Raw genomic sequence first — 26,642 nt, 5'->3', positions numbered from 1 at the left:
CCATGCAATGCTGCCTGAGCATCACTCATCTGCATGACTGTTTCCATAATCCTCCACAGCGCCACCTATTGGAAAGGTAGTTGCTCTACAAGTTATTTGTTTTTTTTACCAGGCCTTTACAACATGACTGGAGATCTAAGTCACACCAGAATTTGTATGTACATAGAGCTGTTTTAGAGTATAATGACATAGGGGGGAACGTACCGGAACAGTGGAAAATTCTGCAGCATTTCCACATCTGAAACATCTGGAGTCAAAATCCCCATTGTGGTTGTAGATTTTGACTTGATTTTTTTTTAAATTCCCCACCCTACATCGCAGTGCAGGGAAAAATCACGGCATGTCCTATCTTTTGGCGTTCCCTCACATCACCCATTGTTTCCAATGGGGCCAGCAAAGCATCACATGGCATGCAAGGGGCGCGGGAGGTTTCCCATTGAAAACGATAGGAAACCCTCTGTGATCCTCCACCGTGGCTTTGAAATGATGGGAGGCCTTTTTAACACAAAAACGCCTTGCACCTGCGGGGACATTGTACGTTGGCAAGCGCAATATCCGGCCGAGTTTCACGACCCGATATCACACTTGCCCATGTGAAATAAGCCATAATTAGTCATGCTTGCTTTGTGCATGTTCTCTACTGCCATCTAGTGGCCAAATATATGCAAACTGTAAGACCATCAATTAGTTTATATAATATATACCGGTATATCTATATAGACCTTTTTTTTTTTTTTTTATTTGTTAGTTTTGTATATCTTCCCCTAAACTGGGTCCCAACAGAGTTTCTACATGAAATAGACCGTGGCTTTGTCAGGAGCTGGTAATACAGGCCAGTTTGACACAAGTGTATTACTGCTGCATTTCTGCATCTGTATGATGGCCATGTGTACTGGCCCAAACCAAACCATCATATGGGCCGGGCCACATGTCTATATAATGGATGCCAAAGTCAGATATCTAACTCTTGTTGCCTTTAAAGGGGTTGTCTTATGTGCGCTCATCTGACAAGGAAAATGTAGCATTGGGATATGTTTACACGTGGCGGCGGATTTGCTGTGGATTTTCTCGGCCGTGTGCAAGTGGCCTAAAAGGAATTCTACTAGCCAGTCACAGACTGAATTCTGCACCACATGGTGGTGTCCGCAGCATGTGAATGAGAGTTTTGTTGCTTAGTCTCATGTTTAAAAATGCACGCGGAATTTCCGTGCAGACTTTACTTCGGCGGCAGTGCCCCCACATGTGAACCCAGCCTAAAGCTGCTAGGGATACTGCCTGGCCAGAGGCCAATAGCGGTGTTTGTGGGACCACTATAGGGGACACTGTTACTACTGGGACCACTATAGGGGGGTCACTATTAGGGCTCGTTCATACATGTGTAAGCGGATTTCAGTCGTGCAAATACGCTAATATTTGTGCGACCAAAAATGGTTCATGCCCGTGTTTTTCGGTTGCTCCTGTGGGTTTTAATGTGCCCAAATGCTTACACTGCGTATTTGGGCACACCTAAAATAATGCACACAAGCTCATTGAAATGGTGCACAAATACGCAGTGAATAAGCCTATTTGCCCCGCCCATTCGCTTCAGTGGCCTACTGCGGTGAGTAATATGCACCAAATACGCTTATGTGAGCGAACCCATTGAAAGAAATGGGTTCTATCTACTATGACGTACGCTGCCCAAGTCCACGTGTATGAACGAGCCCTTACTATACAATTACAGTCAGACCTTTGAAGGCAACCATAAGGGGGCCTTCACAGTGGTGAGAAAATCGTGTGATTTCTCGTGATGCGAGAGTTAGTGGAAACGCATGGTTATAAAACCAATGATTTTCAATGGCCATTCTTTTTGTGATCTCGCCCATTGTTTTGAATGGGGACAGCCCCAATAAAAATAATGGGAGAACAATCATGACCCCCTGCTGCGGCTGTGACAGCTGCGCCGGGGGATTCCTTCAGCCCCACAGGGATGTGAAGCTGTTTCCGTGTGAAAACGCCTCGCATCCAGGGGATTCCAGAAGGATTGTGAGGGCGATTTTCCGTACAAAATAGAACATGCGGCAATTCTCCCCTACGTGCGGACAATCGCAGTTGATTTCCACTCGTGGGCAGGGGAGAATCGTTTAACATTGCATGTCTATGGACGGACATTGCTGCGGAATTCGTGGCGGGTGTCTGACCACAAATTCCGCAGCCATAATCCGTCCGGGAGCGTTCACCCTCAGAGTGCGTTAACACGTTGCGGAAATGCTGTCGAATTTCTGCAGCGGATCCACAAGCAGACGGCAGGTTAGTTACAGGACGGTTACAGCGGGACGTCTGCAGCGGGTTTCTCCGCTACAAGTGAACAGGATGTGCTTTAGCCCCATTCACTCCTACAGTAAAAACCGCAGCGCTTACGCAACATGTGAACGCACCCGTAGGCCCTTCACACGGCGTATTTGCGCAGGGAATACGCAGAGAATAGAACCCATCGATTCCAATGGGTTTGTTCGCGTTTCCGGATTTTTCCTGCACATGTTGCACCATAAAACCGTAGCGTGTTTTATTTTTCTGTGCGCCAAAGGTCCCCATAGAAGTCATTGAGGGATGCGCAAATGTGCGCGGAGAGGCGTGAAACAGTACAATACGCCCATACGAATGCAAAAAAGGCTCGTTCAGTGTACAAAAAAGTAGACTGCGGCGCACGCATGCACGAGTGTGGGGCATGTTCACTACAGCCAGGACACTGGGCAGCAGAGGAGGACTCCAAGCATGAGGGAGGATAGCAGGAGTTGTAAGCCGTGGCCTCCAGCTGCTGAGGAACTACAAGTCACAGCAACCCGGCATGAGGGGCGTGGTAGCTCCTCACAAGCAGAAGATCTATGAAGGTTGGGAGAAGTCTGTTACCAATGTAATGCGGTTGCTCCTCCGCTATTACTGCGCCAAGAACTACACTTCCCGGCAGGCCTGGCGCCGCTGGGAGCTCCACGCATGCGCTGTGTGGAAAAAGATGTCAGCCGCCAGGAAAGTGGCGTGAGCGGGGAGGGTGACTGTTGTGTGGCCCGCGGGGATGGCGGCGGCGGCTTTGCACCGACTCACGGCGGTCAGGAGCGGCTGGAGGAGCATCTCACGGGGGTCTGTACGGAGGAGAAGCTCGGAGCCTTGGTGAGCGGGGTCACAGTGGAGGACATAGAGGTGGGCAGGAGAATCTCCAGTGGGGGGCGTCCTGCAGGGAGCGCTCAATATGAGAGTACCAACTGAAGGGACCCCCTATGATGCGAGCTTCTCCTGCGGAGAGCCCCATACGATGGGGGGTATGGGTACCTCCTGTTATGAGGTGGGGGATGGCTGTGGGGACCCCTCTGCATAAAGTGTGTAGGCGCCCCATGGTGACAGTGCCAGCTACTCCCTCTGGCACACCGGGCAGATGTGCTGCAGGTTCCCCGTGGACTCCTTACAGAGAACATCCACAGCACTTCCAGCCGCAGCAATGTGGAGAGATCCGCCAGATCCCATCGGGAAAATCCGCACTAAATCCGTGCAAAAGTGTAACTGCAGCGCGGAAGAGAAATCCACAGGGTGTCATTTTATAGCAGCGGATGCGAGGGGTTAAATCCACCCCAGATTCTACCATGGATTTTGCGCTGTGGATTTGCTGCAGAGGGTCCGTGTGAACTAACCGTTCTATGACCTCGGCGCTGGCCCCCCTGTGACAGCACCTGCCACAGTGACCCCCATCATGGTGCCAGATCTAAAGTCCTCCCACATAATGTGGGCTCCAGAGACCCTCAACCTGAAACAGTTCCCCCTGCTGTGCCCATAACTGTGCACAACCACAAGCAGTGCCCCACATAGAACATAACACCCTCTTCTGTGCACCTGGGGATGTACAAGCATTCCAGAACATCTGCTTTCCTCTCTGTAGGTATGAGGAACACTTGGAGAAGCCGGAGGAGAAGCGGCACAGATCGCCCAGCACAACCAAGCGTGACAGATGCAGCATCCTTAAGAACCCGGGGGTCACCGTTGTGGAGAAGATGAGCCAGAAGTCACTGTGTGCTCACCTGGCACAGAATGTGGTGTATATGGAAGGTCTGTAGTGCATCTGAGACCTGTCTTATAAGGCTCGTCCCCTCAGGCTGTGTGTGGCCATTACTTGAGCGTTCGCCCCCATTACTTTACACTGCAGTACTGATCACTCAGATTAACTGTTGTGTATAAACACAAGTTCACTAGGAATGCCGTGTAGGGAGAGCTGACCAGGAGAGGGTTGTTCTAAAACTGCCGGAAACTAACGGACAGTGTAAAATATGATCAGGTGACTAACGCACATGGACCGCACCTCAAGAAGGGAGGTAACGGACAGTGTAAAATATGATCAGGTGACTAATGCACGTGGACCGCACCTCAAGAAAGGGAGGTAACGGACAGTGTAAAATATGATCAGGTGACTAACGCACATGGACCGCACCTCAAGAAAGGGAGGTAACGGACAGTGTAAAATATGATCAGGTGACTAACGCACGTGGACCGCACCTCAAGAAGGGAGGTAACGGACAGTGTAAAATATGATCAGGTGACTAATGCACGTGGACCGCACCTCAAGAAAGGGAGGTAACGGACAGTGTAAAATATGATCAGGTGACTAACGCACATGGACCGCACCTCAAGAAAGGGAGGTAACGGACAGTGTAAAATATGATCAGGTGACTAACGCACGTGGACCGCACCTCAAGAAAGGGAGGTAACGGACAGTGTAAAATATGATCAGGTGACTAATGCACGTGGACCGCACCTCAAGAAAGGGAGGTAACGGACAGTGTAAAATATGATCAGGTGACTAACGCACATGGACCGCACCTCAAGAAGGGAGGTAACGGACAGTGTAAAATATGATCAGGTGACTAACGCACATGGACCGCACCTCAAGAAGGGAGGTAACGGACAGTGTAAAATATGATCAGGTGACTAACGCACATGGACCGCACCTCAAGAAGGGAGGTAACGGACAGTGTAAAATATGATCAGGTGACTAACGCATGTGGACCGCACCTCAAGAAGGGGAGGGGCCTGGGGATTGTCTATAAAAGTTCTCCTCAGTGTGATTCTAACATTCCTTTTTCATGTTCCTTTTTTTTTTTTTAGGTCCACTTGTGGCCATCAACAAACCCCCGGGACTATCCATTACAGGTAATGCACCGCCTGCAGACGGCCGGGTCGGATCCAGCTGCGAGAATTCTCCTGCAGGGACCAGCACGGCACTCGCCTCTCCGGCTCTTTGATGAGCGGAGCCGTCGGCCGGGGAGTGACATTTCTGTGCGGGGCTCTGCGAGACCCGCATAGAAATAAAGCATTCCGCGATGTTTTCCGCGCGTGATTCTACGCGGACAAATCGCGGCCGTCTGCCTAGGATTGCATTTTCTAATGCAATTCTATGGCAGCGGCCACGGGCCAAAATTCTGCGGGAAATCACACCACGGAATTTCCACCCGTGTGAAGGGGGCTGTAATCTATGGGAGAACACTGTAGCAAGTGTTTAATTTCCCTGCAGCGCCTCCGCAGGGAAAGTAAAGCATTACAATGTTGGTGTAGCCAAACTGTTAACATAATGTTAGTTTGGTTATCAGCTCTTATGAATGAGGGGATCCCACAGTTAGCATGCAATTGTCTGCTGGGCGCTTGAATAACCTTTTTTGTATCCAGACACCTCAGCTTCTGTATTAGAAAGGGCGGTAATATAGGTGTCACAAACGGTAGTATTTATAGTGTCTTTTTTGCCATCAGGAAGTCCAGAGGGACTTTCACTGGTATCCATACTCCCAGAGTTGCAGCAGAAATTACAGATGAAGCCAGATCTTCATGTGGTGAAAGCTGCACCAAAGTATGTATGACGCGTCCGCTGTGACGTTCAGTATTTTGCAGCTGTGATACTTATATCTGTTGTAGTAGTAATAATAATATAAATGTGTTTCATATATCAGCCTAGGCAAGTATATATTCACCTTCATAGGAAATAGCTAGCAGTTAAATGGTTAACAAGCCCAATATTGGTATGTACAAGTACAATGGTGAAGCTGAACCTCCCACGTATGGTTCCCATGCTAGCTATCAAGGGGAGGAACTTCTTACCTATGAAAAGTTCCTGTGGTGCAGATTGGAATATTAATAAAGTCTATGCTACTTGGGTATATAGGAATTACGTGTTCACATAGCGACATAGACCTGGGGCGTAAACATATGTTAATCATCAGCGTCATTATATACCAGGCCAATCATGAGTTGTTATGATGTTGGGAGGGGTATGCATGTAATTGGTGCGTCATATTCAGTATATCTGTATTATACTTCCTTTGAATAAATCAGAAGAGTATTGGGGACTGACGGATAACATCCGTGAGTTCAAATACATATATTCATGCATGAAGCTTCTCATTATAACCAATCTGGAGCAGGTCAGTGAAATCTTCTGGAATATGATTTATTCCCATGACATACCTATAGTAAAAATTGCAAAAAATTTTCTTAAAGATCAAATAATGGTACAATTAAATGGGTTTTTGTCAAAAAACAAAACTTGGCTATTCTTCCCCAGTCAGTCTCCTTACTGCATCTTCTCCTCCCCGATCTTCTCCTGGCTCCTCCGGTCACCTCACCACAAGCCCGCTGTATCCTCTTCTTCCTGTTAGTGAGCGTCCTTTTTTAGCATTCGTCTTCCTGCAGGGCAGTTTATGTTACATCACTAGTGACATAATGTTTACTGCCTAGCAAGAAATGCCGAGCTATTGCCAAGATGGCGCATGCGCGCCGTCTCGCCGCGAGTGTTCATGTACTATTGTCACGAGATATCCGCAGTTGCTCAACATAGGGTTCAGACTTCTCTGCTAGGCAGTGAACATTATGTCACTAGTGACGGGCACACTGACCTGCAGGAAATAGAATGCCGCAAATCGACGCTACATCACAGGAAGAAGAGGATACAGCCGGCTTGTGGTGAGGTGACCGGAGGAGCCAGAAGAAGATCGGAGAGAAGATGTGGTAAGGAGACTGACTGGGAAAGAATAGGTAAGTATTGATTTTTTTTTTTTTTTTGTAATGACAGAACCCTTTTAACTGATAATAAAGGTTTTATAAATTACTGCAATGGAAAATGGCTATAATACTGCCCCCTTATGGACAAGAATGGCACTGCGATCATACTGCCCCCTATGCACACAAACAAATGGGGTTGAAGGTTTCTGCCTACTGGAGTGGCTGCGTCATCTTGTATAACCCCTGGTTTCTCGCCTGCAGGGAGAGCTCCGGGCTGGTTCTGCTCTCTACTTGCCATACCACCACAAAGAAATTTGAAGACTTCTACTCTAAGTGCCGTAAATCAGAACGACCAATTACAACATTCTGGTGAGCGCTCTCCATCGTATTCCTAGTCATTTTGCCTTTACCCCTCTAAGCCCTTGATTGAAGCTGTAACTTGGATATTAACAGAGTCCTTATTTTCAGTGCTGTAACTCTTGGTGACCCCAGTCCAGCCGAAGGGGAGGTCAAAGTGGCTCTGAAAGTGGAGAATATCAAAGACCTCGATCTGGTGAGAAAAAAAATTCTTTGTCCTGTAGCAGTCGTCATTGTTCTCAGCTCTGATGACGCTTGGAAGGCTTTCTGCCCTTTCACTAAGCAGACCTAATCAAGATCTGATAAAGGGAACCGCTCATCAACTATAGACTAAGTTCTGATACTTATGCTTTAGGTGTCGTGGAGTCTGCGGTCCATGTCTCATAGTCACCCAGTCCCTTGTTCCTATAGCGTCCCCAGAAAAGTCAGCGCGAGCAGAGCAGCTCGACCCCTTTCAGTAGGCCGTGCGTGTGTACCCCCATAGAGATGGAAAAAAACAAGCTGCTGTGCGTGTACTGACTACACCAGGGAATACCACAGGAACGGGTGAGCAGGTAGGTATCAGACACAGCTCACATCCTCTAAACTAGAATCACCGTAACTTAGTTCCCTTTCAGGTCAAAACAATGTTTGGAGGCCACTTGTTATCTACATTCAGTGCCCAAAAAATGCTGCCACCCAGCACTAAAAGCATACCTGAGTTTTCAACAAGTTTTCTAATATACCCCAGACTCTCCTTACCCCTCTCATCTACTTCTCTTTGCACCCTCTTTCATGTCTGTAAGTTCTGATTTTCATGAGGTCTTAATTTTTCTATTCTGCTGTTTGCAATCCACTTTCATGCAGAGGCATGTAGCAAGCCTAGCATTTTGCCAGTAGTTCACTGTACTGCACTTCCTTGCCCTGACTTCTCATGCTGCATTGCACATTGTCTCTGCTTCAATCAGCATGGAGGCGGTATGTGAATGCCCACCCCTCTGCGTTCTCAGAGACATTCCGGCCAAATAGTTAATAAATCCCATATGGTTAGTATGTGTAATGTGTGCACATACTGTAACAGCAGGAGAGGTAGAGAATGTGGAGATTATCACCTTGTCTGCAAATCTGTCAGCCTGCAGCCTTTGAGTTCATGGGAGCCGCCTGTGAAGATAGCCCCTCCCCCCGTTAAAAGGAAATGTCTGTGTTACTAAAGAAGCTCGTACCCAACAACAGAGAAGCTGGAAGGGAGACCCCTAGTGGCAGCCACTTCGAGCGTGATTTACAGTGGGAAAGCAACAATATTTTGTAATGCAAGTATATTACAGAAATGATGAGACTTCACAAGCTGGTAGATGAACAGAAGTTGTCTGAAAAGGTTGTGCCTCCTTAATTAATCCTTGCCTCATAGTGACTCAATAATTCCTTGTTACGAATGCGCATGCTCGGTGACTGTTGTGTGGTGGAGGTATCTGTTATATTTTCATGCATATCGCATTCTTAGGTGGTCCCTGTGATGCACCCCTCCAAAGGAAGCCTGGAGAGAAGAGAAGTGAAGAGAACAGAAACTATGTACAAGGTTCTCCACTCTGCAGAGGGTTGTTCTCTCCTACAGCTGCAGCCCATGAGCGGTACGGACCCCTTAGTACGTGTACATAGAAGGGGCTTGTGAGATTAGAATATAAGGGTCATAGTCTGCTCTGAAAGCTTTGCTGAGCTCCTTCCAGTAAGATAAGGAGGCCATTAGCTTTTACTAACTGTGAAAAGGGACTCTTTCCAGATTGTAAACTACCAGAGCAAACTATGTACAGTAAATCAGCAGAGCATTCTTGGAGATTTTAGCTCTGAAGCCTGCAGAACAGTGAGTGCAGCTCTGGGGTGTAATACTGGATGGAACTCCGGGTCAGTACAGGATAAGTAATGTATGTACACAGTGACTCCACCAGCAGAATAGTGAGTGCAGCTCTGGAGTATAATGCAGGATGGAACTCCGGATCAGTACAGGATAAGTGATGTATGTACACAGTGACTCCACCAGCAGAATAGTGAGTGCAGCTCTGGAGTATAATGCAGGATGGAACTCAGGATCAGTACAGGATAAGTAATGTATGTACACAGTGACTCCACCAGCAGAATAGTGAGTGCAGCTCTGGAGTATAATGCAGGATGGAACTCCGGGTCAGTACAGGATAAGTAATGTATGTACACAGTGACTCCACCAGCAGAATAGTGAGTGCAGCTCTGGAGTATAATGCAGGATGGAACTCAGGATCAGTACAGGATAAGTAATGTATGTACACAGTGACTCCACCAGCAGAATAGTGAGTGCAGCTCTGGAGTATAATGCAGGATGGAACTCAGGATCAGTACAGGATAAGTAATGTATGTACACAGTGACTCCACCAGCAGAATAGTGAGTGCAGCTCTGGAGTATAATACAGGATGTAACTCAGGATCAGTACAGGATAAGTAATGTATGCATACAGTGACTCCACCAGCAGAATAGTGAGTGCAGCTCTGGAGTATAATGCATGGATGTAACTAAGGATCAGTAATGTATGTACACAGTGACTGCACCAGCAGAATAGTGAGTGTAGCTCTGGAGTATAATACAGGATGTAACTCCGGATCAGTGCAGTATAAGTAATGTATGCATACAGTGACTCCACCAGCAGAATAGTGAGTGCATCTCTGGAGTATAATACAGGATGTAACTCAGGATTAGTACAGGATAAGTAATGTATGTATACAGTGACTCCACCATCAGAATAGTGAGTGCATCTCTGGAGTATAATACAGGATGTAACTCAGGATTAGTACAGGATAAGTAACATTTTATTAACGGATTAACTATGTATAGAAACTGTAAAGTTCTGCCCAGAGGTGGAGAAGAATGTCCTATAAATGTTTGCAGTTTTCTTCTGTGACAACAGGTTGCTGTCCTCTGCACGCTCTAATATTGTCCTGCTTTATTTCCCCCTCTAGTTTACAGGGAGCAGCTTCTAGTCCACTGCACGCTAAAATTCTGCCCGATACTAGGCGACCACACATATAGTGCTCGGGTGGCAACCATTTTAGGGCAGAACATCTACGTTCCTGTGGACATTGCAACACCAAGACCTCAGGTAAAGCAGGAAATCTGCGTTTCAGCTTATTGCTAAAGGGCCACTCTGGAGATTTTATTTTTCATTCATTATGCAGCTATCCCCCAGTATATATAAGTGGGCTAGTGTTACCTTGGTTAGTTATTTCTCTCTATCTGAAAGTCCAAGCCTCTTTTTCCTCAGATGGTCATGTGATCTCAGTTCTGACCCGCTCACATCTACTTGGGGTTATGTATTCTAAAACTAGTCAATTTCCCAGTCAGTATAACTCTTGTGTGATGGACCCTACCACACATGCTCTTCAGGGGACACACAGGCACTCCTGTCACAGCTACTGATGATGATCACACAGTTATAATAGAGGGAGTCACAACTCTTCCTCCTTACTGTATACTTATGGTCTGTAGCTAATTTAGGTAAATACAGAATGTAATGGCAGTTCTACCTGCAGCAGAGATTGTACCGTCTCTAGCTGCACATGTAATGCTTTGTTGAAGCATCATGGGATTGATAGCAGAAATCTCAGCATCAAGATGGTGCCTGATAAGTATCAGACTGGAAGCTGCTTTGCATGCAAGTGACTGCAATATACATAGCAGACATCCGTAATGCGAAAGGCAATCGGGTGAGGGGGGCAGGGATGGGAAAAATGTGTTTTCACCAGAGTGGCCCTTTAAAGGCAAATAATGGTAATGAATACTAGTTGTAGTTGACTTTTTTCTCTTTGTTGACTTTTTTCTCTTTGTTGACTTTTTTCTCTTTGTTGATATCAGCGGATCGGAGAGAAGATTCTCCATAAGATGTATTTAACAGAGCAGCAGGTGCACAAAATACCGCTCCACCTTCACCTGCAACAACTGCTGATGCCCGACAACCCTGGCACAACCTACCCAACGCATCTCACCGCTCCGCCGCCTCCTTTCTTCCAGCGGACAATGCAGCTGTTGAATCTTAAAATGAAGTAGTCCGTCTTCGTTGAACATTAAAGGAGCAGAAGTGACCGCTTGACCCTGAAATAGTCTTATCCCAGTTTTGCTGGAGATCAATTTCGTCTTTTCATTTTTGTATAGCCGACAGCTGAAGGGTGGCGGTTCTGTATTGCTGTCCAGTGGGGGAGGACTCCTGCCGCAGCCAGTTGCCTTACAGTCAGGGACGAGCTTGTATATAAATATGCATATTTTATTTCCTCCATTGCTTTGATGTATAATAGGTTATAGGGAGGGACTACTTTCTCACAAATGTAAATAATCAAGTTGCAGAGTTGTTTTCTAATTAAAATATTCTTGTAACTGCTGTATTTATTATACTTTAAGAATGTGGAGCAGCCATCCATCCATCCTTCACACCTGGGAATATACAGTCTACTCAAATTATATTGTGGGACGATTATCACTCAAAATTTGTTAAACAAGCAAATTTGAGTAATAATCGTGCAGTGTAAATGCACAAAAATCGCTCCCTCTTCATTCACAGGTTTTTAAAGCTGACTTTTTTCTTTCGGCTTAAAAACCATCGCTGGTTTATTGCTCAGTGTAAGCGCTCCCCGCGTCACATAGAAGGTGAGCGAGGAGCCCGCGATCCAACGCTGAAGTCTGTCAGTGTAAACGCTCTGCACGAGCGCTAAGGACCTTCGTGGTGACATCGGCGCTCGTGCAGTCGTTTACCCGACTGGCGTCCCATGGTACATGCCCCTCTATTAAATAGGTTTCCTCTCTTGGGACACTAATGTACAATTAAAGACATCTTAACACAAAATGTTTGTCTTACAAGGAATTTATTGACCTTTAGGAGGGCAAGGAGTAGAGAGGATTTACTGAGTATTCATAGCAAATGAGGCACCAATCCAGTAGAAGACGTTGCCATTGTTCTTGTGAGCACCATTGTGTTTATGGATGTCCGTAAGGATCACAGCAGCAGCGGTGTGAGGATGGCCGTACCCCGGGCTGTGAGGGGCTCAGCTGATTCATGAAACTTGCTGAGGTTAGTTCCCTTGGTGAGCTGGAAGCGGATGGTCTTTACTGGAAGTTTAGCGCCCCTTGTACAGTTGCACACTATTGTTAAACTGTTGCTGAGTGAAGAAGGTCCGTTGCAGAACAAACATGGCAGCCGCTGGGGGTGCAGCCCTGAATATGGAAGAAAAAAAAAATGTTATATATATGTGTGTGTCGCAGCCCATTTTTTTTGTCTAACATAACCTTTTACTAGCTGTGGTTCTTGTCAACAGGACAATATACACTTTCCTACCAAACGTAATTGGACACCTGAGTAAGAATGTATTTATTTCCATATGTTAATACTTAGTGTGGCTCCTTTGGCCCTTATGCCTGATACACTTCAGCTGGTATTTCCCTCTACTCATCCACCAAACGTCTGGCAAGTTCTCTCAAAGAAGATAAATGCCGTTCATGTATCCTGACCAGACGTTGCTGTTTATCCCATAGATGTTTAAGTGGGGACTCTGTACAGACCAGTCCAGTTGTGGAACATCCGTCTCCTCCAAACCAACGTACAACAGTGTTGGATGTGTCACAAGGCGCGTTGTCTTCTTGGCAGTATGGCTGAGCATTCCCAGAGTATTGCCACGTAGTCGGCAGCACATGTCAGGGTTCACCTCCGTGCTCATGGTTCTTGTCACTACAACCAACGGAGCAAGACCATTCCACGTAAAACATCCCAGACCATACTTAAGTGTTTGCACAACACACTCAGACAGAAGATGGTCCCAGCATCCTCCACACCCAGATACCTCCATCTGATCTGAAGATGTAACAGCAGGATTTCTCCCTCCATAGAACGTTCTTCCATTGCTCCGCTGTCCAATGATGACGCTTCTTGCACCATTGTCGACGGACTGACGCATCTCCTTAGAACTCACCAGATGTTTGTGGGATGAATGGTGAGAAATACCAGCTAAAGTGTATCAGATGGTATTAGAAAGTATAGCATAGAGAGTATCTGATGTCATTAGGGCTGAAGGAGCTCCACTAAGTATTAATATATAGAAATAAATGCTACTTTTGAGTCTTGCTTAAGTGTCCAATTACTTTTGGTAGGCTAGTGTATAGCACATACGTTATAAGGTTTTCCCTACATTGTGTCCAGTTTTCCTTACCTGTCCTTGGAAAATTTTTAAAGAGTTGAATTTCTCCCAAGTCAAGACTGGAGAACTTTACGTCATGGTGTATCCCATCTCTTTGGCCAACTGTGCGTGTTACAAAAAGTGGCTTCTCAGAGAAAGACAGTTTGGGAGCAGCAAGTGGGCGTTGATGGAGTTGGGTTGTTGCTCTTCTTGATGCACTTTTCCCACGCACTGGTGATTTGGTTACATCTTTATAGTCCGACCTCACCTTGCTGGCCAGCCCCACAGGCTCCACATTCTCAGCTCCACATTTTACTTCTGCTATTGTGATGTTTTCTTTACCAGTGACTGTGGTCTTTGCCCTTTTTAAGGTGTGAGGGGTGTGTATGGTCCGGGAAGACTTGGGCATTGAATAAGGGATTGTTGTCCGTTTTCTTGAAGGATCTTGGTTCCCAATCGTTGAAGTTGCGTTAGATGTCTTGCTTTGCACCATGGAGAGGGATCTTTGGTTGGTCGGATGGATGAAGCTAAAGTTCATGAGTGGTTTTGCCACAGGAGGACGTGGCCTTTTCACTGTTGAGCCTTCCACTAATAAATGGATTCCGACATATTGAGGAATGTCCACAGGAGGCTAAAATAAAAATGAATGTTTTGTAATATTTTACTATCTGTCTCTGGGAAAGCTTTGTAACGACCAATATGGCTACCATTAAAGCCTACGTTGCAAATATAGCTATATGGATCCCCCTAATTTGTTGACCCACCCAATCTACTAGCGCTTAGCATACAAGAGGTGAACCATTTAATCTATCATTCGTTCGATATTTGGCAAAACTCATACTCATACCCGCACTCTTCATTGGCTGATGTATACCAATAGATGTACCTGTTTGTAGAGAAGTTCAAAGCCACCAATGTCACAGTTGCGATCATACTTCCGATCAATGACTACTCGTAGCGTGTCCTCCTGAACCATAGGGCAGAGCCTAGTGGTCACAACTGTGGATGGTGCCATCGTTGGGCTGGCATTGATTTCGATCAACCAGGGCTGATAGTTCTCGCCAATCATGAAATCAGCCCCGTACAACTCGAAACTGCTTTTTCGGAACTCTATCACATCCTGGGCACTTTGCATGGCATGTATGATGGTGGCCTTCATCCCTGGCACAATTATCTCATTCCAGGCTCTCTTCTCTCCCAACCTCTGGAGATGCATTTGGAATTGATCGCTGGACCACATGTTATCGGCAGGAACCTGAGGATGACGACTGCGGGAGTTCTCAAAATGCTTTTGTATGGAGTTGTTACATAAGTGGATGGAACTGTAGAAGAGATAGAGGACCGGGTTACACGGAATTATCGTAAAAAAAATTGTAGGATCCATTCACTTATCGTTCGTCATCCGTTTTATACAGGCATAAAATTCATCATTCAGTTGTTTGCAAGTCGTTCCCTGCAAGAAGTGATCGTTCAGTCATTCCAGTTCCCTTGTAGAGTCCCCTGTAAGACCAACAATAGAGTTAAGGAGTGAATGACGAAAACGTTAAAATTATCTGCGTGTGTAAACGGCGGCATCTTAAAGCAAACGACTGTTCTCATTCGCTCCTTACAGAGATTTCTCATTCTGTGTAAAAGTACCCTTAGAATAATGTGTCTTACAAGACGTCTGCGCAATGATAACATCGAAGTAAGGGCTCCTTCACACTGGCGATTTCACCGCCAAAAAAAAAAAATTTGCACTTTTGGTCAGGCACTTTTTAATAATGTTAAAGACGTAGCGCACAAAAATTGCAAATTCGTGCGTTGCGATAAAATGAAGTCTCAATAGGAAAACATGGGCGATAAAAAGAAGCAAAACGTAGAATGATAGGACATGCTTCAATTTTCAAGTAATTGCAACATCGTATGAGTGTAAACATCGCGAATAGGAAGCAAAACATTAAAAAGCATGGTTTTATACATCTGCGTTCTCACTCGCATCGCTTTTATCGCCAGTGTGCAGGCACCCTAAGGGCAGATTTTATGTGTCGCGACATGGACAAAACTCACACGGAAATGCAACCCGTTATTTGCAATGGATATTTACGTGTGCGATGCTATGAGATACAAAAATCGCAGCATGTCCTATTTTCATGCAAGTCTCGCACAAGAGACAGGACTCTGTGTGCGGTCTCCCACATGTCCATGGGCTGCAGGTTGCGTCTGATAATCTGGAGCACAACTCGCTCTCAGCCATGTAACTATGGCCGTAAGGCTCCTTGACACTGGTGAGTACAATATCGCCGCAAGAACATCGCGGCAATATCGCATATGTTCTCATGCGATGTCTGAGTGTCAACACTGCTTTTTCTTGAAAATCACCGCGCATTGCTGCTGCTCGCAACTTGAGTTTCTAATGTTAAAAGCGCATTGTGTCGGACGAACATTGCAAGTTTGTGTGTTGTGATGCAATCAATCGGAGGCTCCATAGGGAAACATGGGTGAGAAAAAAAAAACCGCAAAACACAGAAAATTAGGGCAGGCTGTGATTTCTAAATCTCGCAAAATTTTTCTCTCGTAGTGCTGCAAGAGAAACAGCGCAGAAGATAAATTGTAGCATGACCTACTTGTCAACAGAATCACCTTTTTGCTCCCGTATGGAATAATGGGCAGTTTTCACATGTCTGGAAATTGCGTGTTCGGCTAGGCTATACAATTTTCTCACAAAACGCGTGACAAAATAATGGTGGTTTGCAAGTGGGATATCAGACCGCGTTTCTCAACAGATATTGCACTCACTCGTGTAAATGCAACCTTAGAGTTACATGTGTACAACTCTTTTTTGGAACAGGTCCAGGCCATATCTTCAACAGATGAGTGAAGGTATATAGCCCTGAAGGTCCTCCTACAATGTGCAAGAAATTGCTGACACGGGCGTATGAAGGCTGCGTATTACGCCTGCAGTTAAATATGGCTCTAACATGCGTATTTTAAATTCTATAGCCTATGATGGGCGCATTATGCACCAAAATAGGACATGCTGCGTTTTTATTGACGCGCATGGATAAAAAGGCATGTCTAAATGGCCCAATGTATATCAAGGGGCGTTTAGGACTACGTATTACACAACCCCCATATGCCCATGTGAGTGAGCCCTTACAAGTGAAGGATGACTGTCTTTTCCTTTAAAGTGCCGTCAGTTTACACGTGCAGATAATCATTTTTCGGCATTTGCTCGTTAATGCGATTGTTGGTTTTTCAGAGGACTTTGCCGGGGAATGGGAAGGACACAACGATCGCTTTTTACACGTAACGACTTGTAAATATAGAATGATGATTTCTTTGCCTGCATAAAATAAATGACGAGGTGTAAATCCACGAACTATCATTCTATCGATGATCGTATTTACACCAACAATATCTTCTGTTTCACATGATCCAATGATTTGTTGACCGTCCACAACTCGGTGTCTACCAGAAGAGCAACAAGATGGGTCATTACAATCACAGACCTCATTAAGGTGACACTGAGAAGTATGGAGACTCAAGCAGAAGTTGGGACACCTTCAGGCTTGCACTGGCCCACAAGGGAACAGGCGAATCCCCCCGGTGGGCCCTGGGCCAGTTTGGGACCCCCTGACCCAACGCACAAGCTATGCCACTGGATTTGCAGATATTGGATAAATGGGATAAATGTTATTTTCTGTATACTTCAGTAAAAACGAGGATGCAAGCAAACACAGCCCCCCTCCTATTGAAGTATATGGAGAACGCAGTAACAAAGAATTTGTGTATGGGAATGAAGTAATATTTACATGTAGACCCTGGGCACCCAAGTTCAACACTGGGTCTAATCCAACTTGACGGTACATAGTACAAGTGGTGGGCCATCTAAATGCTGATGAGAACCCATAACCAACCATCGTCAAAATGAAGAACTAGTATGTGCAGCAAACACCTACACATCTAGATTCTCTAAGGAGAAGGGTTGTGTCGAAAATCGCACATAACAGTCTTGATAGAACCAGATAGTAAGAGGGTTCCAGTCCGTCACCAGGAACCACTGACGCACATCAAACTTGGTGCCGAAGATGAGTAGCGGCCTCTCGATGTATTTCTGGACCACATACTTTCCATCCTTGACAATCGTAGGATCGCAGTCCACCAACTTTAGGATCTCTACCAAGCGATCCATGCAGATAATACCTGCCAAGAAAACACCATCTTCAGGAGCTGCGGTGACATCAAGAGAGGTCTTGGCTTCTTAAAATGTTTGCATTGAGTAGAACCAATTTAACCCCTTAAGGACCAGGGTGTTTCAATCCTAAAGGGCCAGACACTTTTTAGGGATTTCATCCATGTGATGGTTTTACAGCTATATATTTTTTTTTTCTTCAGCTACGAAAATTATTTTCCCTGCTTTTTGCCCCTTGTGACATATAGGACTGTATTTTATAGCTTTTTTTCACCGAATTTTTTTCTGTTTCTTAGTTTTATTGGGGGTAAAAAGCTAAAAAAAGTTTTTAAAATTTACATTTTTTTCATTTTTTAAATTAGTATGCTTATGCTAAACTAAAGTATGGGAATGAGTTTTTCATTTTGTTTTGTACATTTTGATCTATAATTTGTATAGTCTCGGATTACAGGGCACATATGGCGACTGTTTTGGTTGGCGGCGGTGGGTCATTTTTCTTTATATATTTTTATTTTATAATGTAAATTTTTTTTAAATTATTTTTATAATATTTTTTTTACCTCTGTTCTCCATGATGCCATATAAGACTGCTGAGGGTCATTCATATTATCTTTTTTTTTTTACACTTTTCAACTGTAACTGGAGCATCCTTAGGAGTCCGAGTTAAAGAGGAAAAGATTCCTTTGTTGGCAGAGCTGATCAGGGTCTGCTAAGACCCTGCGGCTCTGCTGTGGCAGTGAGCAAACAGCGATCATGTGATCGCCGAGTCAAATAACTGAATTGAAACTTTTGGTTTCTTTCTTTATTACATAACACTTATTGAGCGCTATGTAGCAGTTAAAAAACACTTCTCCTTTCTCCTCCACGTCCTCTGCTCTGACTAACAGCTGAGTACCCAACATGCTCCTGCTACATTGCAAGAGCACGAGCTTTAATCCAGTGCCTTATTTTTACTATTGGGTGGGATTAAAGCCCAGGACCAAGCGCTGGTCCTTATCAGGTCATCTGATCAGCTTCTACGATTAAGTAATTTCCAGGCTGGACCTGGGAGAGTCTCTTGATCTCGTATATCTGGAATTCTCCAAAGCATTTCACACTGTGCCACATAATAGGTTGATATATAAAATGAGACAGCTCGGATTGGGTGAAAACGTGTGTATCTGGGTAAAGAACTGGCTCAGAGATAGAAATCAGAGGGTGGTAATAAATGGTTTGTACTCTGATTGGGCCACCGTCGCTAGTGGGGTGCCACAGGGTTCAGTACTAGGCCCCACTCTGTTCAATATATTTATCAACGGTCTGATAGAGGGACTGCACAGTAAAATATCAATATTTGTAGATGATACAAAATTATACAAGATAATTAATACAGCGGAGGACAATGTACGGCTACAAATGGACCTAGATAAGCTGGGGGCTTGGGCAGAGAAATGGCAAATTAAGTTCAATATTGATAAATGTAAAGTTATGCACATGGGCAGGAGAAACGGATGTCACCAATATACACTAAATGGGGTACTGCTAGGGAAAAGCGATATGGAAAAAGGCCTGGGGGTACTAGTGAACTGTAGACTTAACTGGAGCAATCAATGCCAGTCAGCTGCTGTAAAAGCTAAGAAGAAGGGCAACTAAACTAATACACGGAATGAAGGGACTAGAATACCCAGAGAGGCTATCAAACTTGGGATTATTTACCTTGGAAAAGAGACGGCTAAGGGGTGACCAAATAACTATGTGTAAATACATGAGGGGACAATACAGGGATCTCTCCTATGATCTGTTTATACCCAGGACTGCGACGGTAACAAGAGGGCATCCGCTACGTCTAGAAGAAAGCAGGTTTCATCGCCAACACAGATAAGGCTTCTTTACTGTAAGAGCAGTGAAACTGTGGAACTCTCTGCCTGAGGGTACATTCCCATGAGCGTATATCGGCTCGGTTTTCACGCCGAGCCGATATACGTTGTCCTCGTGTGCAGGGAGGCGGAGAGGATGGAAGAGCCAGGAGCAGGAACTGAGCTCCCGCCCACTCTCTGCCTCCTCTCCGCCCCTGTGCACTATTTGCAATGGGGAGAGGCGGGCCGAGATGGGGCTAATTATCGCAACTTAGCCCCGCCCCCGCCCCACCTCTCCCCATTGCAAATAGTGCAGAGGGGCGGAGAGGGGGCGGGAGCTCAGTTCCTGCTCCTGGCTCTTCCATCCTCCCCCCCTCCCCCTGCACACAAGGACAATGTATATCGGCTCAGCGTGAAAACTGAGCCGATATACATTCGTCTGAATTCAGCCTCAGGATGTGGTGATGGCAAAATCTATAGTGGAGTTTAAAAGGGGACTTGATGTTTTTCTGGAGCGGAAGGATATTACAGGATATAAATCTTAGGTTAATTGTTAATCCGGGTATACAGGCAGGTAGGAACTATTAGGGGTTCATCCAGGGATTAGTCTGATTGCCATTAGGGAGTCGGGAAGGAATTTTCCCCCAATTGGCTAATTGGCTCCTTCCTCTTGGGGTTTTTTGCCTTCCTCTGGATCAACAACATAGGAGGATAAACAGGCTGAACTAGATGGACATTGTCTTCTTTCAGCCTTACATACTATGTTAGGTTGAGAAATATACATGATAAAACAGCTGAGTGACATGCAATATGGTCTCCAATACAGTTCACACTTTCCCAGAAGTCTGCCTTATTGAGCAAAGATTTATTCTTAACTCAGTTTTTCAGCAAAGCTGGGTGACAATTTTTTTGGAAGCTGTAAATGAAAGCCCCATTAGTGGTTACTCAGCTTACAAATGCAAGTATTATAACAATTTCCTCTCACCTCTTCCACAGGATTTGGCACCTGGTTTAACAATCCAGATATTCCTGTCACCTTCAATATCTAACTGCGGATTCACTAAAGCTAATTGCTGCAACAAGTTACTACACTGATCGATATAGGAGAATGACTGTTCAATGGACGCTCCATCACTACAAGATGAAAAGGGAGTATATTAATTGTACATCATACTAAACACATGTATGCTTGTACATAAGGGGCAGTATTATAGTACTTATATTCTTGTACATAGGGGGCAGTATTATAGTAGTTATATTCTTGTACATAGGGGACAGTATTATAGTAGTTCTATTCTTATACATAGGACGCAGTATTATAGTAGTTATATTCTTGTACATAGAGGGCAGTATTATAGTAGTTATATTCTTGTACATAGGGGGCAGTATTATAGTAGTTATATTCTTGTACATAGGGGGCAGTATTATAGTAGTTATATTCTTGTACATAGTGGGCAGTATTATAGTAGTTATATTCTTGTACATAGAAGGCAGTATTATAGTAGTTATATTCTTGTACATAGGGGGCAGTATTATAGTAGTTATATTCTTGTACATAGGGGACAGTATTATAGTAGTTATATTCTTGTACATAGGAGGCAGTATTATAGTAGTTATATTCTTGTACATAGAGGGCAGTATTATAGTAGTTATATTCTTGTACATAGGGAGCAGTATTATAGTAGTTATATGCTTGTACATAAGGGGGAGTATTATAGTAGTTATATTCTTGTACATAGAGGGCAGTATTATAGTAGTTATATTCTTGTACATAGGGAGCAGTATTATAGTAGTTATATTCTTGTACATATGAGGCAGTATTGCAGTAGTTAAATTCTTGTACATAAGGGGGAGTATTATAGTAGTTAGATTCTTGTACAGAGAGGAGCAGTATTATAGCAGTTATATTCTTGTACATAGCAGGCAGTATTATAGTATTTATATTCTTGTACATAGGGGGCAGTATTATAGTAGTTATATTCTTGTACATAAGGGGCAGTATTATAGTAGTTATATTCTTGTACATAGCAGGCAGTATTATAGTAGTTATATTCTTGTACATAGGAGGCAGTATTATAGTAGTTATATTCTTGTACATAGGGTGCAGTATTATAGTAGTTATATTCTTGTACATAGGGGGCAGTATTATAGTTATATTTGTGTACATAGGGGGCAGTATTATTGTAGTTATATTCTTGTACATAGGAGGCAGTATTATAGTAGTTAGATTCTTGTACATAGGGAGCAGTATTATAGTAGTTAGATTCTTGTACACAAAGGAGCAGTATTATAGCAGTTATTTTCTTGTACATAGGGGCAGTATTATAGTAGTTATATTCTTGTACATAGGGGAGAAATATTATAGTAGTTATATTCTGGTACATAGGGGGGCAGTATTACAGTAGTTATATTCTTGTACATAGGGGACAGTATTATAGTAGTTATATTCTTGTACATAGGGGGCAGTATTATAGTAGTTATATTCTCGTACATAGGGGGCAGTATTATAGTAGTTCTATTCTCGTACATAGGGGGCAGTATTATAGTAGTTCTATTCTTGTACATAGGGGACAGTATTATAGTAGTTATATTCTTGTACATAGGAGGCAGTATTATAGTAGTTATATTCTTGTACATAGGGAGCAGTATTATAGTAGTTATATTCTTGTACATAGGGGGCAGTATTATAGTAGTTATATTCTTGTACATAGAGGGCAGTATTATAGTAGTTATATTCTTGTACATAGAGGGCAGTATTATAGTAGTTATATTCTTGTACATAGGGTGCAGTATTATAGTAGTTATATTCTTGTACATAGGGGGCAGTATTATAGTAGTTCTATTCTCATACATAGGGGGCAGTATTATAGTAGTTCTATTCTTGTACATAGGGGACAGTATTATAGTAGTTATATTCTTGTACATAGGAGGCAGTATTATAGTAGTTATATTCTTGTACATAGGGAGCAGTATTATAGTAGTTATATTCTTGTACATAGGAGGCAGTATTATAGTAGTTATATTCTTGTACATAGAGGGTAGTATTATAGTAGTTATAATCTTGTACATAGGAGGGCAGTATTATAGTAGTTCTATTCTTGTACATAGGGGGCAGTATTATAGTAGTTCTATTCTTGTACATAGGGGACAGTATTATAGTAGTTATATTCTTGTACATAGGAGGCAGTATTATAGTAGTTATATTCTTGTACATAGGGAGCAGTATTATAGTAGTTATATTCTTGTACATAGGGGGCAGTATTATAGTAGTTATATTCTTGTACATAGAGGGCAGTATTATAGTAGTTATATTCTTGTACATAGAGGGCAGTATTATAGTAGTTATATTCTTGTACATAGAGGGCAGTATTATAGTAGTTATATTCTTGTACATAGAGGCAGTATTATAGTAGTTATATTCTTGTACATAGGGGGCAGTATTACAGTAATTATATTCTTGTACATAGGTGGTAGTATTACAGTAGTTATATTCTTGTACATAGGGGGCAGTATTCTAGTTGTAAGAATATGCCTAATCACATTATTCTTTTAGATTTACTTACTGAATGACCTGATAGTAGCAACGTAGGAATTCCTCCCATGATGCGTCTGTCCTGATAGAAGTGGAAGCCATTTCTATGTCAATATCGTTGTGTTCCAGGCTGTTCAGATAGGACTCACAGGCTTTGATGGCTGTTGTGATGACGTTAGAGGGAACACAACCTCCTAGCTTCTTGCTTCCTCTTTTGTAATCTAAAGAAAATTAGTAGGTAGATTCCGCTGGCAATAAGTGCACTGATGATGCATTTTAGCAAATGAACATTAAAGTCATGTCAGTGGAGGGTGTTAGCTATGCGGCTGGCTGACAAGTCAGGCAGTGCTAAGTCCATGGGCAAAAGAAGGCATAAAATCCTTCTATGGTTCCTGACTGAGAATTAAAGAGGTTTTCTAGTTGTATATAAATAACAGTCAATCTCTGCATAATGAGATGTACTGCAAATTTCTTATATACTATGTGTTTACATTTCTCTCCATTTTCAAGATCTCTGCTTGCTGGCAGTGAGTGGAAACATATTTGTTTATGCCTGAAGGCTGAAAACTCACTCTGAACTAATTATTTTTACAGCTGAGAGTTTGTTATAATTGTATCTCATCTAGACAATCCACCTGATATTTTATAACAAATGATCAGGACAGGAGAGAGATATGTTCCGCTGATGCTCAGATCATTAAATGAACTGCATACAATTGTAGTAAGCCCTCAGATGTGAGGAGTATTGGGTCTGCATAGATTTGACATCAGACAGAGAAGTGAAAATAATAGGGAGGTGACACTCAAAGTAAAGAAAGTGGCTGAAACTTTCCTTATGGACATACAATCAGTAAACCCCTTTAAATGTGTCTGGAGGTGCCTATGGATATTACAGCGGACCAGATGCTAGGAAAACCTACACTGACATGCCAGAAATCACGAGACTGGAAGTAATCACATGCAGGTCCCCTGCTAGCCTGACGAAGTCCAGCAACTTGGTGTGGCATCTATTCCACAAGTGAATGGAAGAGGTCTGGAGGGCTGTTGAGTTGTTTGGATAGCGCCGATGGCTCTGTGGTATTTGTAGGTGCAGGAACTTGGGTGCAAATAGACCTCTCCACCACATCCCATAAATGCTCCATTGGGCTCATGTCGGGTGAACGCGCTGGCCACACCATTCATAGGAACTCTCCAGAATGCCCCTCCAACTAATTCTGGACAACTTGGGCCTGATGGCACGGTGCATTATCCTGCTGGAATATCCCATCATTGTGGGGGACATGAAGTCCATGTAGGGCTGCAGATGGTTACCAAGCAGTGAAACGCAGTAGGCACCAACAATGATGTGTTTACGTGGCCCAGTGGACCCAACCCATGCCATGAGAACAACCCATACCAGTATGGAGCCACCACCAGCCTGAACTGCGTTGCTGACAACTGGGGTCTATGACTTCATGGGGTCTGCGCCACACATGAGCCCTACCAGTAGCCCGACCAATTGGTACCGTGACTCACTGGACCACAATACATGTTGCCAGTCATCTAGGGTCTAGATAGGAACCTCACAAGCCCAGGTGAGGCTTTGTGTCCGGTGTTGTAGTGATAACAGAGGCGCTCTTGGTGGGTTTTCTGCTCCCATGTCCCAAGGAAGTTAAAGAACACTGCACTGACATGCGGGATATACGTGTGGGACCTCCTACACTGAATGTAATTTTTGTCAGAGTCGCTTGTTTTTTCTTACAGACAATTCTAGCCAGACACCACTTGTCATGATCATTAAGCACCTGTGGGTGACCCCTGCGCAGAGATGCCTTGTATGATGTATTCCTGGTACACGTGACACTTTGGAATGAGGAATCTTAAATGCCCGCACAACTTTGGAAATGAAATGTCCCATCCGCCTGAGACCCTCTATCACTTCTCGTTCCAACTCTGATAATTCATGACGTCTTCCCATGAGCCCGGTTGCCAATGTTCAACCTCACTCACAAGATAACACTTCACAACTTATACAGGTGAGGGCGCTCCTGAGCACCACCTGAGGTAACACTACTTTATCATCAACTTACATACCGCTATCTCAGGACTTCTGGCACATGAGTGTATGACATACAGGAATCGCAGGTATAGAGCATGAAGTTTTATGGACAATCATGTGACAAGTAGAACGTTACATATATCATTTAGAACATGGTTTCTTAGATCCTAATTTAGATAAGTACAAACTTTACTCTTCCACCCCCAAGCCATACACCTTATATGCCCACCATTCACCATTCACATTAGTTGTATTCTCTTTGATATCTGAAGTTCTGTTCCATTGTCCACCTGCCACTCTTTTAAGAATACTCCGAGCAGCCGTGAGCCAGAAATCCTCTAAAACAAACAACAAAGAAGACAATAAGTTATAATAGGACACTCCATATATTCATATGGCTTTAGTTACATGCATATCCTACAATGGTTAAGAACAATGGTTGTCATATATGTTTAAGAATTATATTAAATTTACAGTTACAGATTGGCCAGGACATGATAAATCCATAGAGTCCTACTGTCCCGCCCACGAGGAGCAGACTGGGGAAAATAATGTTTATGTGTAACAAATACTCAGGGTCCTGTAGAGAAAGGTACCCTCTACCATGTAAAGATTCATTCCCAGCCTGGGAAATGAACCACAGTTGGCCATTTGATGACATTGCATCCATATTAACATCACATGCCCATGTCAGCAAATGGCAACTCTGGGTCATTATTCCGCTAAGGACTATAGCATAATTCTCACAACAGAAAAGAGAGGATTAGTGGTGGAGGATGGAAAAGAATGATGTTTGATGATTAGTATATCACTTGTCCTGGAAAACCCCTACAAGGGCTCATGTCCACAGGCATATGCATAAAACATATTACAGCCCATACGCTCTGCCGGCAGAGACTGTGTATGGCATTGCGCATGCCAGCGAATGACGCAGTGTGATTTTTTTTTTTTTAATATATTCCCCACTATGTTCAGAGCTGGGATACGTATCAAAACGCTGCCCATCCGCAATGTATTGTGTATGGACAGTGTATTATACGCAGCTCATACAAGGGCTGCATATGATATGTAGAGAAATAGAGCATGCTGCGATTTATTTCTCTTGCGTATTGATACGTAGTGCACACATGCAGGTGTGAATGGATCAATGAAAGTCCAAAGACTGTCATTGACTCCATTTACCATGTAATACGCGGTGAAAACACAGTTGTGTGCATGAGCTGTAAAAGGGAAACGTTTCCACTGCACATTTTCTGCAGCATTTCTGTAATGCGTGAAAGTACCCTAAGGCTGCCTTCACACTGGCGAGAAAATCATACACGATTTGTGCGTTGCGAGACGCACAAATAGGAAACCCATTTTTTTAATGGGTTCATTCACACTTGCAATATTGTCTTGCATGGCACCACAATGCGATGCTATGCGGGAAACACATTGCAGCATGTCCTATCTTTCTGTGAGATCGCCGATTGTTTTCAATGGGGCTGGCACTGCATTGAAAGCAATGGGAGAACTCCGTGATCCTCTGCTGCGGCT

General features: G+C 43.9%; 2 protein-coding genes across 2 annotated transcripts in view; one reads left to right on the top strand and one right to left on the bottom strand.

The window, feature by feature from the left end:
* Positions 1-2,986: 2,986 nt before the first annotated feature.
* RPUSD3 (RNA pseudouridine synthase D3) lies at positions 2,987-11,737 on the top strand. The gene is made up of 9 exons (XM_066596750.1): positions 2,987-3,147; positions 3,908-4,074; positions 5,128-5,172; positions 5,767-5,863; positions 7,273-7,380; positions 7,480-7,564; positions 8,849-8,975; positions 10,330-10,469; positions 11,222-11,737. The coding sequence occupies exons 1-9, from the start codon at positions 3,053-3,055 to the stop codon at positions 11,411-11,413; spliced, it is 1,056 nt and encodes a 351-aa protein (XP_066452847.1). The 5' UTR covers positions 2,987-3,052; the 3' UTR covers positions 11,414-11,737.
* A 468-nt stretch (positions 11,738-12,205) lies between these two features.
* LOC136620225 (tubulin tyrosine ligase 3-like) overlaps positions 12,206-26,642 on the bottom strand; it is a 57,125-nt gene continuing 42,688 nt past the window's right edge. The window contains exons 14-20 of the mRNA XM_066594931.1: positions 25,343-25,444; positions 23,100-23,289; positions 20,522-20,670; positions 17,469-17,712; positions 14,414-14,849; positions 13,561-14,158; positions 12,206-12,571 (exon numbers count right to left, since the gene is read on the bottom strand). Coding sequence (XP_066451028.1) covers positions 12,354-12,571; positions 13,561-14,158; positions 14,414-14,849; positions 17,469-17,712; positions 20,522-20,670; positions 23,100-23,289; positions 25,343-25,444 — 1,937 coding nt within the window. The 3' untranslated portion in view covers positions 12,206-12,353. The remainder of the gene's footprint in view (positions 12,572-13,560; positions 14,159-14,413; positions 14,850-17,468; positions 17,713-20,521; positions 20,671-23,099; positions 23,290-25,342; positions 25,445-26,642) is intronic.

This window comes from Eleutherodactylus coqui, chromosome 3 (assembly GCF_035609145.1).
Source record: "Eleutherodactylus coqui strain aEleCoq1 chromosome 3, aEleCoq1.hap1, whole genome shotgun sequence".
Taxonomy (NCBI): domain Eukaryota; kingdom Metazoa; phylum Chordata; class Amphibia; order Anura; family Eleutherodactylidae; genus Eleutherodactylus; species Eleutherodactylus coqui.
Note: the sequence above shows the minus strand (reverse complement) of the source record. Positions and strands in the feature narration are given on the sequence as shown.